The 15,557-nt window shown below is 47.9% G+C and overlaps 1 protein-coding gene across 2 annotated transcripts; it reads right to left on the reverse strand.

Moving 5' to 3' along the window:
* Positions 1–474: 474 nt before the first annotated feature.
* On the reverse strand, positions 475–15,355 carry LOC143438869 (uncharacterized). 2 transcript variants are annotated; one of them, XM_076924540.1, is made up of 12 exons: positions 15,031–15,131; positions 10,714–10,791; positions 9,537–9,625; positions 8,645–8,763; positions 8,070–8,307; positions 6,299–6,437; positions 5,219–5,369; positions 4,443–4,616; positions 3,582–3,720; positions 3,374–3,490; positions 2,920–3,059; positions 475–730 (listed from the first exon to the last, which is right to left on the reverse strand). In XM_076924540.1, the coding sequence occupies exons 2-10, from the start codon at positions 10,743–10,745 to the stop codon at positions 3,435–3,437; spliced, it is 1,137 nt and encodes a 378-aa protein (XP_076780655.1). In that variant the 5' UTR covers positions 10,746–10,791; positions 15,031–15,131; the 3' UTR covers positions 475–730; positions 2,920–3,059; positions 3,374–3,434. The 2 variants fall into 2 exon arrangements, with proteins under 2 accessions (XP_076780655.1, XP_076780656.1); XM_076924541.1 differs by lacking the exon at positions 15,031–15,131 and adding an exon at positions 15,254–15,355 and having other exon boundaries at positions 476–730.
* Between the last annotated feature and the right edge of the window lie 202 nt (positions 15,356–15,557).

Raw genomic sequence — 15,557 nt, forward strand, 5'->3', positions numbered from 1 at the left:
ATATGAGAGTTTTGGCTTCTCTGCAACCTTGTCTGTACTACCTGTTTTTACTACAGCTATTCTGGTAGATGGAAGGTACTGTGTGATACTAATTTCCATAATGGATGCTGCTGCTGACCATCTTTATATATCTTCATGTTCATTAAGAGACTTCGCCCATTTTTCATGTATTTATCTATAAGGTTGTGAGCCACTAGTATGGTTGCTTGGAATTGAACTCAGGACCTCTGGAAGAGCAATCAGTGCTCTTGACTGCTGAGCCATCTCTCCAGCCCGCAGGTACTACTTACTGCCAAGGAAGCTGGTAAAGATATGAATTCCTATGGTGGAATTTTCTTTTTTAAAGTTGGGGCCAGTGAAATAGCCTGAGTTTGTTCCCTGGGACCCACATGGTGGAAGGAGCCTTTACACACTCACATGTGTGCATGCTCACAAACACAAAGGTAATTTAAAAAAAGAACAATGAAGACAGAAGCCAGGCCATGGTGACATGTTTGTAATTCCAGAATTTGGGAGACAGGCAGGAAGATGGGGGGTTTCAAGGCCAATTTAGGCTACTGTCTCAAAAAAAACCAAGTCAGTGCTCTATCTCCAGGGAATAAATGAGGGCCCCTCCCCACCCTGGCTCCCATGGGAAGTCAGCACAGGCTTCTCACAGTGGCTGTGTTGTCCTTGGGCTTCCGTTACTTCTGTAAGAAGATTATACCTATAAATCCCCACAGCCAGCAGCCTGGTACAGTGTTATTTAGGAGGGTCAAGGAGGAGAAAGAGGAAGAAGAAGAGGAGGAAGAGGAGGAAAGAAAAAGAAAATGATTATGTATATAATCAATATTTATGAGATGAAAATATTCTACAAGTTAGACTGTGGCCACTGGGACCAGAGCTGCTGGTTTGTACTCTACACAACTCTTGCTCATTTTGTCCTCTGAGAAGCCGAGGGGCTAGAGATGTAGCTCCCTTGCTAGAGTGCCCTATATTCAATCCCCAGCACCACAGAAACTAGATGTGGCTGTATGCTCATCACTTGAGAGGAATAGGCAGGAGGCTCTGAAGTTCAAGGTTTTCTTGGACTTGGGGGTCAGCCTAGTGCTACATGAAACCCTGTCTTTAAAAAAACAAAAAAAACAAAGAACAGCCAAAACAGATTATTAATGGAAAATCTAATGGTAAATTTAGTTTTTTTTTAGTTCATACAAATTACTAGTGTTCTGTCTCCCAGTTTTCTGATGTCCTTTAGTTTCTTAAGATGTCAAGCTAAGAGGAAGGAACACATTATGCTGTCTCTACAAATATCTTTAAGTGTAAAATTACCCTCTGCTTCCCCCACCCCACCCCAAACAAAAGACCTCTAGGACCAGGAAGATGAAAAAGGGACTCGCTGCCAAGTCAGATGACCAGAGTTCGATCCCCCAGTTCCACATGGTAGAGGGAAAGAACTCCTGAAAGTTGTCCTCGGATGGACCTCCAACATGGCATGCACCCCACGTGCCCACACACAACAAGGAAATAGAGGTATAATTTAAAAAATAGTTTTAAGAGGTGTTAAAATGCCTCCAAGGGACTCCAGGAGGAATCCTCAGGCCGCCAGCCCAGCCCCTTTCCTTGGACACAGGCGGAGGTGAGCACATTCAACTCCTAGCCCAATGTCACAGGCTTTCTGTACAGGGGCTTCTCGAGGTACAGGTTCATGTTATAACTGCAGTTTTAAGGGCTTCACAGTTTCTAGGGGTTTGTTATGTTTTCAAGCAGAGATTGAAGTGTAGGAAGAGAATAAAGACTGTTCTGGGTGGGCTCTGCGTCTGTTGACCTTAAGATGTATACTGCTTCTCTGCCTTAGGAGAATGCCAGAGACCACAGTCGGCCTTGCTTGCAGCTGGCTGACATTCTCTAGGCTGGTCACTAGAGGACAGTATGGCATGCTTTTTCTCAATTGAGGCTAGCAGTGCCGTGGTCTGCATAAACTTCAAAATTTTGGGTTGTAGTGGTGCACACCTTTAATCCCAGTACTTGCAAGGCAGAAGCAGATGGATCTCTGTGAGTTTGAGGCCTGTCTAGTTTACATAGTGAGTTGCAGGAAAGCTAGGCCTATGAAAATAAAAGGAGAGCCGGGGTTTGCACAGTTCCAAGAGTAAGGAGGCTAAATTCACTCTCTGTACCTTGACTTTACAACCACACCTAAGAGCATAGTTTCAATATAGTCTCCTAGTAATTAGATTTTGATCAGAATCTTTCTTGGGTTTGGGGGACCTTTCTGTCTGTGCCTAGAAGATATTTTTAAAAAAGTTTATTGTTATCCTGTGATTGTGTTTGTGTGTGTATGTGTGTGTGTGAATGCAGGTATGGCATGCCATGCATTTATGTGGAGATCAGAGGACAATTTTGGGAAGTCAGGGCTCTTCTTCCACCATGGATTGCAGGGCTTAAACTCAGATCACCAGGCTTGTGCAGCCAAGCGCCTTCACCCCGAAGCCCCCTTTCCCCACTGTTTTTTCCTTTTAATAAAATTAATACCTTTGTCCTCTACTTTATCTTGTGCCTTCTCTACGCTCAGGTTTTGGCTTTTTTATTTATTTATTTATTTATTTATTTATTTATTTATTTATTTTTGTTTTGTTTGAGACGGTTTCACTATGTAGATTCCCAGGCTGGGCTTGGAATCACAGTAATCTTCCTGCCTCAGCCTTCCAAACACTGGAATTATAAGTGGGTACCACTCCCACACGGATTTAAGCAATGAACCACCAAGCTGTACGTGTTAAAAGGGTTATGGTGTGTGGATGTTTACACCTCGGTTTAAAAAGAAAAACAGAACAGGAGCAGCCTCTCTAGTGGCTTGAGCAGAGTGGAACCCATGGGGAGGGCCAACTGGCAAAGCCTGGGTGCTTTGCCACTGCCTCACTGATTACAAACATTACTGACCTTTCTTTTCAGGTCTTCTGGAACACAACTGTTCTTCTGGGACAATGGAACAGCATTCCTCCTCAAAGAAACAACTCAACCTTCTTCTGCTAGCATTCCAAGACATTGCACCAGTGCAGCAGCTGCTCTGAAAGCTGAGTCTAGAATAAGGTAGTTAAAGACCTTGTGTTTGTTTGCTTGCCTCCCTTCCTCCCTCCCCCCTTCTCTCTCTCTCTCTCTCTCTCTCTCTCTCTCTCTCTCTCTCTCTCTCTCTCTCTCTCTCTCTCTCTCTCTCTTTCTCTCTCTCTCTCCAGGGTTTTATGTAGCCCAGGCTATCTTCAAACTCTGTAAGCAGTACAGGAATCCTCCTGCCTCCGCCTCCCAAGTGCTGTAATTACAGTTGTATCCCATCATGCCTGGGATTTGTCTGTGTGACAGGGTCTCACACTATGGCCCATGCTGGCCTAGAACTTACAGCAGGTCTGCCTCAGCGGAGTTGAGCTTGCAGGCTTCTGTTGTGATTTCCAAGAATTTATTCAGGCAGTCCTTCCCTCCAGATGTTCTTTTTGGGAGGCCAAATTCTGAAGCTGACCTGGGAAAGCAGGCAGAGAGATTATAGGTCCAAGATGGAGCTGAGTCCCTAAGCTACTATCCCTGGGGATGACTGGGCCTCACCCTCATACCTGGTTGGTTTTTCTTATTCAGTTGAGAATGTGTTTGTCTCAGGTTTGATGCAACTGTTTTGGGGCTTACAAACTTCACTCTTTCAGAAAACAAGGGCATGTAGGTGACCTTCGTGTTGACTTGATCCTCAAATGGTGCCTGTGAACCCAGGGACAGAGTCAGCTGATAAAGGACTAACTCCCCTCTTCTGCATCACAGTCTGAGCCCATTTGTTAGTTAAGGAACCTCAAGGATCTTATTCTGCCCCAGGTAAAAATGGGATCTCTAGGCTGGACAGATGCTCAGTGGTTAGGAGCAGTTGTGTCTTTACAGAGGACATGAGCTTGAGTCCCAACACCCACACTGAACAGCTTACAAACCATCCAACTCCGGCTCCTGGGATCAGACATCTCTGGCCTCTGAGGTCACCTGCATTCAAATGTACATATTCCCACACAGACACAGACACATAGATACATACACATGTGTAGTAATAATAATAATAATAATAATAATAATAATAATAATAATAAATAGATATAAAAATGGGCTCTCTAGTGTTTAGTAAGCAGGGTTAGGAGATAGTCTTGTTCACAATTGAGATATTAGCTGCTGGCAAGTGAGATATTAGCTCAGTTGGTAAAGCCACCTCTACCTGGTGATGGTCTAGAGAGATGGTTCAGTGGTTAAGAGCACTGGCTGCCAGCTCACAAATGTCACTCCAGTTCCAAGTGATTTGAGGCCTCGTCTCCACAGGCACCAGGCACACGTTGCACAGACACACATGCAGGCAAAATACCCATGCATATAAAATAAAATAATAATACAAAAAAATTTATTTTTTTTAAAAAGATTAACTTCAACTGCTTTGCGGTTCCTACCAGGAGCTTTTCATTGCTTCCAACGTGCCCTTGGGCTGGAGCTCTCCAGTCTTGGAAGAAATGCTTGCTGGTCAGTTCGGATTGTAATCTGCCTTGGAAGATCCCAGATGTGTTGGGGGGACACCTACTCTTCACTTTTTTCTCCGGGAGCTTGAGAGGTGGCAGACAGGACATCTGGGAAAGAGTGACAGCTTTTCAGTGCACTTGTCAGCTGGGCAGTGTGGAGTGGTTGTGGACCAGAGAAAGCCAGAAATGTATTTCCGCATTTCCCAGGGTAATCAAAGTGGTGGCAGGCCCCATTGTTCTCTTTCCCCTGAAGGAGGAGTTAGGACCCTACCCCTCCCAGACAGGGTATCTCTGTGTAGCCCTGGCTGTCCTGGTATACGCTCTGTAGACAGGCTGGTGTCAAACTCACAGAGATCTGCCTGCCAAATTCTGGGATTAAAGAGGTATACTATCACCACCTGGCTTTAAAACACACACACACACACACACACACACACACACACACACACACACACACACACAAAACAAAACAAACAAAACCCAATAGTATCTTGTAGCTTAAGCAAGCCAATATGTAGCCAAGGATGACTCTGAATTTCCGACCCTCCTGCTTCCACGGTCAAAGTGCTGAGACCACAGACATGCACCACTATGCCCAGTTTTTATAGTACTGGAAATTGAACCTAGAGCTTGATGCTTGCTAAGTAAGCACTCTGCCATTGGAGCCCCAGCCCTGGTTACCTCTTGACAGGAAAGCTTGAGCACTTTACCCTGGCTGTTGTAGCTTCATTAAACTTGGTGGTTCTCTTTGTCCCCACAAAGGCTATCCCATGCTTTTTCTGGCTCATCTCCTGATGTGTGTGGGTCATGGACCAACCAGGTACCAGTTCCCTCTCCCTCGACACTTGCTGGGTGGATTGGCTGCATAGAGAACAAAAGATTCTACTGGTGATGACCTCTCCCTCCCCCTGAGCCAACCCAGGTGACCTAAACAGAAGGGCCTGTGACATGGATTTGCCTCCTCACCTTCTGTTTGTGGGTCTGCCTAAATAAAACAATATGTTTTTAGGTACTTTCAAGTTAAAAAATTTCTTTATTGCTTCTCTAGAGAGAAAAAATTCAATTTATTTTATGTTCCTTTTTCATATTTCTCCGTTATCATGCTGTGATTTAGCAGAGAAGTCGAGTCATTTGCTGCCATGGGATAGGACCACAGGGAGCATACTACCTCCCCCGACCCCCAGCAAGTAGCTAAGGGGCCGCAGCTTGAGACTGGGGGAGTTGGGAAAAAGGGAGCTTGGAAGTTTGTAGCTTCTTTTGTCATTAGGCTCTTGACTAGGTCACTTTAAGGTGGACATCATTTCTTCAATCTACAGCTGTGGAACGTTTGCAAGGCACATGGTAGTGTCTCTGGGTTCAAGTTGGGCTTCCTAACTGAATAGGGATGAGGTAAAGGACCGTCTGGGGCCATAGAGGGCCGTAGCAGGTCAAAGATATTCTGTACTCCTGTGAGACTGGTAAGCCTGGGCTTTTCTAGCTTGCATGGGGCGGGGGGAGCTTATGTCTTCCAAGAATGCACAGGGGACAGGGCTGACCTTGAATTTAGGACCCTCACTTCCCTACCAGTGTCTTTGCTCAGATCTCAGGTGACGTCAGAGGTCAGGTTAAACTTGAACTGGAGGGAAGCCTAAGACTCCTGCTTTACTACTTAGCAGTTGTTTCTCTGAGATGACAGATGGTGAATGTCGGAGAGCACCCGTGCCTTGGGAAATAGTTCCCTCCTTCCCCTACTCCTGCCCACACAGCCCTGCATCCCGGGCATGGGTTTGGTCTCAGCTCCACCTACTCACATGACTCCCTGACTGCTCTTGTCTAGACCAGGGAAGAGGGCTTGACTCCACACTAGGGCTTGGGTGTCCTGGTCCTGGCTGTCATACTCCGAGTGCCTCAGTTGTCCTCTTAGTGTTATTCTTCTGCCCTGGTTGTGACCTGGAAGTATTGTGTATGTAGCTGAGGATGGACTCGAACTTGGGATCTTCCCTCTTCTACCTCTCAAGTGCTGGGATTACAGGTGTGCGTCACCATGCCTGCTTTATGCAATGCCGAGTCAGGCATGGCCCTGGTGGGGACAGAATGACATGGTTCCTGCCCCTGGGACATGGCCAGCAGGCATGGGCCTCCATGATTGTTGATGACTGCTGTGCACATATGGCTTATTTGTATAATAACGTACATATTTTACCTTCCTCCAGCCAGGACTGTCTTCCCTGTTAACATTAATGACTCTGCGATAACCAGAGACAGCACGAGTCCAAAGGAGGCAAAGGTGTGTCTAGTGTCAGCAAAATGGTAAACACTGGGACCTTCGGGACAGCCCTTAAGGCTGGGTTCAAAAATATATAATTTCTCAAAAAAATAAGGATGCAATTATACATTCTATGAGGGGCTTCATGAATTTAAAGGAACAGGAGCAGCTGCACTGTGAGCCAACTTGTCAGAAAAGAAGATACTAAGAGGGAGAAAAAGAGATTTAGGGAGTGGTGATCGCAGGAGATTCCACCCAGGAAATTTTTTGGTTTGTGCTTACAAGGGCAGACATTCCTGAGTTCGAGGTCAGCCTGGGACAGAGCTAATTTAGGTCTGAGTGTAGTGGAAAAGGTTGATTTCAGGCTGGGGTCCCACCCAACTAGTTCATGCTAGTCTGTGCTTAACAGAGGCAGGCAGATCTCTGAATTCTCTTGCAAGGTTAAAAGAAAATGAGTGCTTGCTGTCTCCTAAGAAGTAAGGGGCTGGGGTTACGAGATGCTGGCTCACAGGGTAATCAAAAGGGAACCTGGTGTAAATGACTGGGTTGGGATGTAAAATAGAAGACTGGGCTGAAGATTTGCAAGAGAGGAGATATCTAGAGAATTTTTTAGAATAGTAAGAGATAACTGCTTGAAGAACTGTCCTTAGCAGCAGCAGCAGCAGCAGAGAGAGAGAGAGAGAGAGAGAGAGAGAGAGAGAGAGAGAGAGAGAATAGAGATCTCCAGAGAAAGCAGATCAGAGAGGAAGAAAGCAGACTAGAGAAAAAGCAGGTTGGAAAACAGTCTCCCACAGAGCATGGGCCACTGGCTTCAACCCACAATTTGACTTCGAGTCATTTTTGCCACTCCCAGACACCCCTTCTCTCAGAACCCCTCTCCAAACCAAGGCTGGTCCTTGGCAATGCAATAATGGGGCTCGGACCCAGGGCTTCACGTATGATAGGCAATCAATCTGTCCACTAAGCTACATCTGAGCCTTAGTCCGCCCCTTCATTTTAAAAGCCCGGGCTGTGGGGCTGGGCTGCCATCAGGCCTAGTCAAAACACAAGGAGGGAAGGCAAAGGAGGAAAGGTAGACAGTCTGGCACCCTCCAGAGTGATCCTGGCTGACCTTGAGCCAGGCAGTGCCTGAAGGGGTACTGAAGGTGGGAAGAACCAAGCGTAGGCTCTGTGCTGCACTCTACTGGGTTGGTGGCCCCACCACTGGGATCTGACAGGGACAGAGATGCTCCTGCATAGGGTTAAACAAGGGGTCTGGGAACAAGGGCTTTATGTTCAGTACCATCTTCCACCTCATCCCCACCCATAAGCCCTACCTGAGTGGGAGTACTTGTCCCCAGGAGTTGTCACATTCTCCATCTTCCAGGGCTTGGACCATTCTCTCTGGCTTTTGCTGAGTGGGATCCATCCAGGCTTGTGGCCCTGGCTGTGTACACTGGAACTCTTGCTTCGTAATGGGGCCCCCTCGGGGAGCTGCAGCCGGTATTTCACGTCTGTCGGGGCGATTTCCTCCTCTTCCAGGTCCTCAAGGACAGCCCCGTGCTGCTGCTGCTTCTGCTGGGAGGTTCACTCGGTCAGAGGGGTTATTACTGGGTTAAGTAGGGGAATGTGAGTGTGGATATGTGTATGTGTGTGGTGGGGAGGGAAGTCTCCTAAACACTTGCCGGTGTCCCCTAGAAAGTTACTTGTCTGCGCTACAATGTCCTTACTTACAAAATCAGTAAAATATGTCCCTTTCTGGGTTCCCAAGGAGATGGGAACTAAGGCCTTAGTATCATGCTTGGCATGAGTAAGTGCTTGATAGTCTCTTCTCTTAAAATGTTTATGATCTTGCCGGACAGTGCTGCCTTGGTGGCACGTGTTGAGGCTTGACTGGAGTCCTTAACTTTACCTGACCTCTAGAGGCACTGTCCTCAAGCCCCATGGGGACAGCCAGGGACTCTCGCTGGATGGAACTGGATAAAGAGTCATCAAGCAGGCAGGATCTTCTGTCTCCAGGAGAGAGAATCTCTAGAGTAGAGAAAAGAGCAGAGGACCATCTCAGCCCTCTTACCTATGGGCAGCTTTTTGCTATCCACCACCCTCCAAGGGGAGAGGAAGGAAGGAAGGGAGGGAGGGAGGGAGGGAGGGGGAGGGAGGGAGGGAGGGAGGGAGGGAGGGAGGAACAATGTCCAGATGGGTCCAGTTTTAATTTATTTGAGACTAGATCAGTCTGAGAACTGGAGTGGAAGGGTTGGCATGGAATGGGGCTGGCTGTCTGCATTTAGGGCCACATGACAAAGGAAATCTATCTTCCTTCCTTCCTTCCTTCCTTCCTTCCTTCCTTCCTTCCTTCCTTCCTTTATTCCTTCCTTCCTTCTTCCCTCTATTCCTGTCTGTCCACTTCCCTTCCTCCTCCCTTCTTCCCTTCCTCTCTTCCTCTCTCTTTCCTTTTTCCTGCTATCTCTCTCTCCCTTCCTTCCTTCCTTCCTTCCTTCCTTCCTTCCTTCCTTCCTTCCTTCTTTTTCTTTTGAGAGCGCCTTATATAGCTAAGGTTAGCCAAGAACTCTCCTCATAGTGAAAGACAGCCTCGAGTGTCTTATCTTCCTGCCTCCACCTCCCAAGTGATGGGATTACAGACCTGGTTTGTCCAGCAAATGTAACCCAGCACTTCATACATGCTGGGAAATTGCTCTAAAAACTGAGCTACATCCCAAGCTGCAAAAACAGTCAGACATTCCAGGATTGGTTTGGTTCTTTCTTTTGACCTTGAATGTTGTGACTGTTGAGAGTGGGTGGCTTACGGTAGAGATGGCTGACACTGGGCTCCTGGAGAGTCAAGCAAGACAACCTTTCATTGACGCTGGAGTAGGCACGGTGTTGTCCATGTCTCCTAAGGCGTAGAGAAAGGAGAGCATCAGGGTTTTGCTGCTTGCTGTCATCAAAGTTACAAATGTACACCCCAGGACCTTGATGAGGCCACTGTAGCTCCACAGGGACAGGAAGGAAGGATGGGTCTGTGAGCTGATTTTTTTTGTGGTCAGATATTAGACCCAAGTGGAAGGCCAAGTGTTTGAGGCTCAGGAAAGACCGGTAAAGAAAGGACAGACAGCCTTTAGCTGTTAAAAAAAAAAGGGGGGGGGCATTTTTGATTGGTGTGTGTCAGGTAGAGTGGGCAGAAGGGATGAGAGTGAGCGAATCCTCAGATAGAATAGCCTTAGGCTGTTAGGTGCCAGCGTGTGGGCAACTGCAGCTGTAGTGGGGACCTAGTCACGTGAGGCCTGTTGGAACAGGACAGAAACCTGTGTCCTCTGCCAGCATTAGAGAGGGGAAGGAATTTTGGGGGTAGAGAAGGGTTGAAGAGGTGGCATATCAGGCTGGGAGATGGCCAGAGGACAGCCACCCACAGTCACAGAGCATACATAGATGGCTGAGGGGAAGGCTGTGACCCACTGTGTCTGCTCACTTTGTCCTCTGTTCTCCAGCTCTTGAGTGATACACAGACATCAGCTCTGAGGTTCAGTGTCGTAGGCTGCCGTGGAACTTCTCTATATGTTAAGACCACTGTACTGGCTTCAGGAGAGGGACAGGAGACAGCTGTGTCCCCAACAATAGCCTGTTCTGACCAGCATCTAGGGGAATGGGTGACTGTGGGAATAATCAGGCCTCACCTCTGCCACTCATCTCAGGTCTAACTGTGAGTTTCCACTGTGTATGCATGTGACTGACTATACAGTGAGTCGTAGTTCGATATACGTATGCACAGAGCCATAGGCATGTGTGTGTGTGTGTGTGTGTGTGTGCGCGCGCGCGCTCAGTGAAGTATGCATGCATGTGTGTGTATGTGACTGTCATGTGTGTGTGTGTGTGTGTGTGTGTGTGTGTCTGTCTGTCTGAGAGGGTGTACAGCATAGCCAAGCTCTGACCCCTCAGATGTCTTTCCTGTCCTTACTTCCAGTCCGCCCAGCCCTGCACACCCACCAAGCTTCTTGAGTCAGAGGGTTGAGCTGCATTCTTCCAGTTGCGCTGGTTTGCCAGTACCTGGCTGCTTTTCAGAACCTGCAATCACAAAATAGGACCCTGAGTCTGGAAGGTGACTTGCTCTTCATTCAGCCTTCCTACCCAGCAACTCGAAGACATTTGTTGTCCTTTACTAGCTCAAAGTGTCCCACCCTGGTGCGTGGACTCGCAGTGTCAATTACACACTGCAGCCATGAGTCCCCGCACCAATTCCAGAACTGTCTCTGTTAAGTGCCACTCCCCCACATTTGGACACTTCCCTCTCTGCCACCCCTCTTGGGACAAATGTATATTCCATTCTGGAGCAATACTAGCCATTTTCAACTGTCTTTCCCCATGGCTTCACCATTTGTCTGAATTATCCATCCCAAGGCTTATAAAAACAGACTCTTTTTTTTAGTAGAATTTTCCAGCTGAGCTAACGCTTCTGTGAGCCAGAATGTCTGCAAGCTCAGGGGGCCGTGGTCGGAGTGTGGTCTGGTTACCTCCCACAGTGTCAGAGTTTAATCAGTACTTTTTAAAATTTAAATTTTATCATTATTGTTCATGTGTGTATGATGTAGAACATGCATGCCACAGCCTATGTGTGGAGGCTGAGGGACAGCCTTGTTGAGTTGGTTTTCTCCTTCTTTCATCATGTGGGCTCCAGGGATCAAATTATGATAGTCAGCCCTTTAAAGCAAATGCGCTATCTGCTGGGGTATATCTGCTACCCCTAAGTTCATCAATGCTTTTAAAGCAAACTTTTATGATGTGTGTGTGTGTGTGTGTGTGTGTGTGTGTGTGTGTGTGAAAGTATATGAGAGAACAGCTATGGGAATCAGCTCTATTCTTCCACCATGTGGATCCCAGGCATGAAATTCAGATTGTCAGGCCTGGGCACAGGTGCCTTTCTTTCTATGGCGTTGAACTTGCTATGTAGCCAAGAACAATCTTGAACCCCTGACCCTCTTGCCTCCACCGAGAATGTGCTAAGATTACAGGCAGAAGCCATCATGCCTGGCCAGCACTTAGCTTGAGTCACAGTTTGGATCCTCCTTGTGAAAGTGTGACAAAGTCACCACTCAAGCAGCCACCTGGGCCACTAGGTAATGTCCAGTTTGTCACAGCTACAGAGGGGTCCAGTCACCCAGTTCTACTTAAGAAATTTGCAATGTTTCCATCATAGGATCTGATTGAGTCTTTCCTGAGCTTCAAGGGACTCTGAAGATAACATTTATCCTGTTTGGGGATTGTGGGGCCCTTGGGTTCATAACCAGCTGGGTGGGAAATGTGGGTGGGAGGAGGCCAGGATGCACACAGATCTTTTGCTCTCCATCTCATTAGAAGGGTTCTCATTGGCTAGGCTAACTGATGGTCCCATGTACTGGGTCACATAACTGCCATATTAGCACATGGAACTGTCCAATCAGATATTTATGAAGTAGCTTTGGCAGGCCCAGAGGCAGGGAGTCTGTGGCTTTTTGTGAGAACGGGGAGGGAGAAGCAGGAGCGCTGACACCAGAGAGAAGGCCATGGTTAGGAATGACTTGCTGGAAGCAGGTTCTGGGAAAAGCCTTCATGTAAGGCCCGGCATGCTCAGCCTTTTCTGGAGAACCTTCACAGCCCATGGGACTTCTCTACCTTCTCCTGACACTCCCTGGACCACACATACCCTGAATGAGCATCACTTCCAGGCCTCTACTTCCCCCAATCCTCCCGCTCTTAGCTTTTGGTGCCCTGCTCAATGTCACTCCCTTCCTGCGAATTCTTCCCGTCTCTTGCTGCTGACATGGTGGCACCAGGGGCTTACTCTCATGATGAGTTATGTTCCCAACTCTGGTAGAGGGCTCTGTCGTACAGTGAACCTCATGTTTTCCTTCACCTGTGGACTTAAGAGTTTATTAAAACCAGAGGCCACAATCTTCAGCAACCAGAACAGAGCCTGGCCCATACAAGACATTTAATATTTGTTGAATTCATCCGGAGGCTAGCGTAAGATTTCTCTGGAGGTAAGAACTGGGCGATCAAGAATGAGCTTGCAACCTGGGTGTGGTAGCCTGTGCTAATCTCTGCAATTTGGGAGGCTGAGTCAGGAGGATTATTGGGAGTTTGAGGCCAGCTGGGGCTAACATAGTGAATTTGAGGCCAACCTTCAGTACAAAGCAAAATTAACCAACCGACCAAGCAACTAACCAAGCAACTAACCAAGTGTGAACTTGAAGACTTAGTGACTAGTTCATGAATGAAGTGTCGATGTGGACTGAACATCTTTGAAGGCATCACATCTTCCTGGGATTTGGAGATCTTTATTCTTCCTTTTCTGAAAAATCCCCTTCTGCCTAGGGAACATAAGACTCCAAATTTTCTTTATCCACATGTCTAGGAAGTCTTGGACAGATAGTGAACTAGGTGGTCTGGGACTGGGGCCCTGGGACAGCAACCCAAGCTTGTGATAGTAATATGCTTGTGTAGGCAGGGTGTGCCTTCTGGGACTTGTCCTAGTCTGGCCCCTGTTTTGCTTGAAGGGGACTCAGAAGGAGGAGACGCCGGAGACCTGTCAGTAGCAGCTCAGGTTCTCTCTGCTTGACAGAGCTCTATGAAATGGCAGCCATGGCTGCTGCTCCTAGCTCCTCAGATTCTGCAGATCCTGATGTTAAGTGGATATTACCCATCACCATGCTGCCGCTATACATGCCTATCTCTGAATGACAGAACATGGAGATGTTCCCCCAGAGCACACCGGTCTCTTCACCTCTGTACTCAGAATCCTTGAAAAAGGGTTCCCTCAGAGCTTTGCATCACCCAGGCACTGGTAAAGGACAGAGGGCTTCAGGTATCCAACTCTCTTGGAGCTAATAGGCCTGGCTTCTCTTCTACTTTTCCTCTCCTGGAGAGGGTAGGTACAGACAGGGCTTATGAAATGTATTCTTTAGTGATTTTGTAGTTTAGCCTAAGGACTCATCTGGGGGGGGAATGGACCAAGAGCAGAAACAGAGAGAGAGAGAGAGAGAGAGAGAGAGAGAGAGAGAGAGAGAGAGAGAGAGAGAGAGAGAGAGAGACTGCAGGACATCAGAAAGCCTTTCCTGGCTCAGGCAGGTCCCTTCCACAGGCTGATGCAGACTGCTCTATGTTGCCATCTGCTGGACACATGCATCCATAGCGTGTCATGCCCTTGGCACTCCCTACCCTCTGGATCTGTCTCATCCCTTCTACCCTCTTCGGCTAAGGTCCTCCCTCCTACTCAACACACACCTGCTTTCCATCTTCTCCATGGTGGGACTGTCAAAAGCCTTAGTCCTAGCCCAGGAGAGAGGACTCTAAATTATTCACTCCTGTGGTCTGCTGAGAGAGATGCTTTGCCTCTGGGATCAGAGATCTTAGCATGCCACCTAGTTCTCTATATATTCTTGAAGGCTTTCTGGGACCTGGAACTTGTGACTGAAGGCTACTGAAATCACGTGTGAACTGTGGTACTTCTGAGGATGAGTTCTCAGCATTAATAGTGACGCTGAGAACCAGAAGTCAACAGGACCATTCCAAACAACTGGGATGCAGGGCTCCTGGCACGGTGTGGAAGGCAGAGGTTGCCAGCAGAGGCTGCTGTAGCACTAGCCATGGGCCTTACTACTTCTAAAAGCTCCTTTCTTTCTCATTCCAGGGTGTAAGGATACAGAAACAGGGCTACTGAAACTGGTTAGAGTTGATTATATACAAATCTGGGTTTTCCTTAGTACTGATAACCCCAAGTGATGCTCTGGCTTCCTGTAGTCTGTCTGGGGCTATGAGGCTGAGTGCTTTCTCTAGCTTGGCCTGGGGACAACAGATCACAGTCCCAGGCCTGGCTTCTCACTGCTTCCCTGTCCATTCTGTTTTTTTGTTTTTGTTTTCCGAGACAGGGTTTCTCTGTGTAGCCCTGGCTGTCCTGGAACTCACTCTGTAGACCAGGCTGGCCTCGAACTCAGAAATCCACCTGCCTCTGCCTCCCAAGTGCTGGGATTAAAGTCGTGCGCCACCATTGCTGGCTACCCTGTCCATTCTGGATTGGGCTGTGCCTTTCTTAAATCCTGATGGCTCTTATTGCTGTCCCTTCAGGCAGACACTAGGTGTGTGGGCTCCTAGATCGACCAAGTCTGAGGCCAGTGCCTTCCTTGTGTATCAGCAGGAATTAGTAAGAGGGAAGATATCCTGAGCTGAAGTGGATCCCAAGAAGGCCGCCCCCTCTGCCTGACCTGGCCCACTGTAGGTAGGGGCTTCAGAGTCACTTGGAGGAGAAGGGTGTTGTCAAACTCTTCCTACCTAGCCTTCCTTCTGGCGAGATCCCTTTTCCTCTTTCCCTCCTGGGGGGACTTTCCTGATTTCGGTCCTCATGTGCAGAGTTGAAAGCCCTTGTCTGGTGTGGGGAAGAGCCTGGTGGCTGTGCTGATGTGTGGTTCCCAGCCCCTTGGCTGTGATGGATGGCCTGACTTCATAATGTTTGTCCAGAGCCCATCTCTGGGAGCCATTGTCCATCCTGACTCACCTGTCTGGACAAACTGGTGTTGGGTTTTACAGAGCTTGAGCATATCATAGTAAAAAGAAAGGTGTTCTAACCAGGCTGACGGGAGAGCTGCTCTGCTCAAGCAGAGAATTCTGGAGCAGCAATGGGTATCCTTGGTAGCCTAGGGATCACCATGGCAACAGGAAAGGCAATCCAAAGGGAAGCAACGATAGAACAGGCCCTCCTCCAGGCTGAGGCTGAATTCCTGGTGTGATTAGAAGAAGGATCTAGGGTCAGAAAGTGATCTGTAGAAAGTGATCACAGCTGCTTCTAATTTAGGGGACAT

Source organism: Arvicanthis niloticus, chromosome 26 (assembly GCF_011762505.2).
Source record: "Arvicanthis niloticus isolate mArvNil1 chromosome 26, mArvNil1.pat.X, whole genome shotgun sequence".
NCBI lineage: Eukaryota > Metazoa > Chordata > Mammalia > Rodentia > Muridae > Arvicanthis > Arvicanthis niloticus.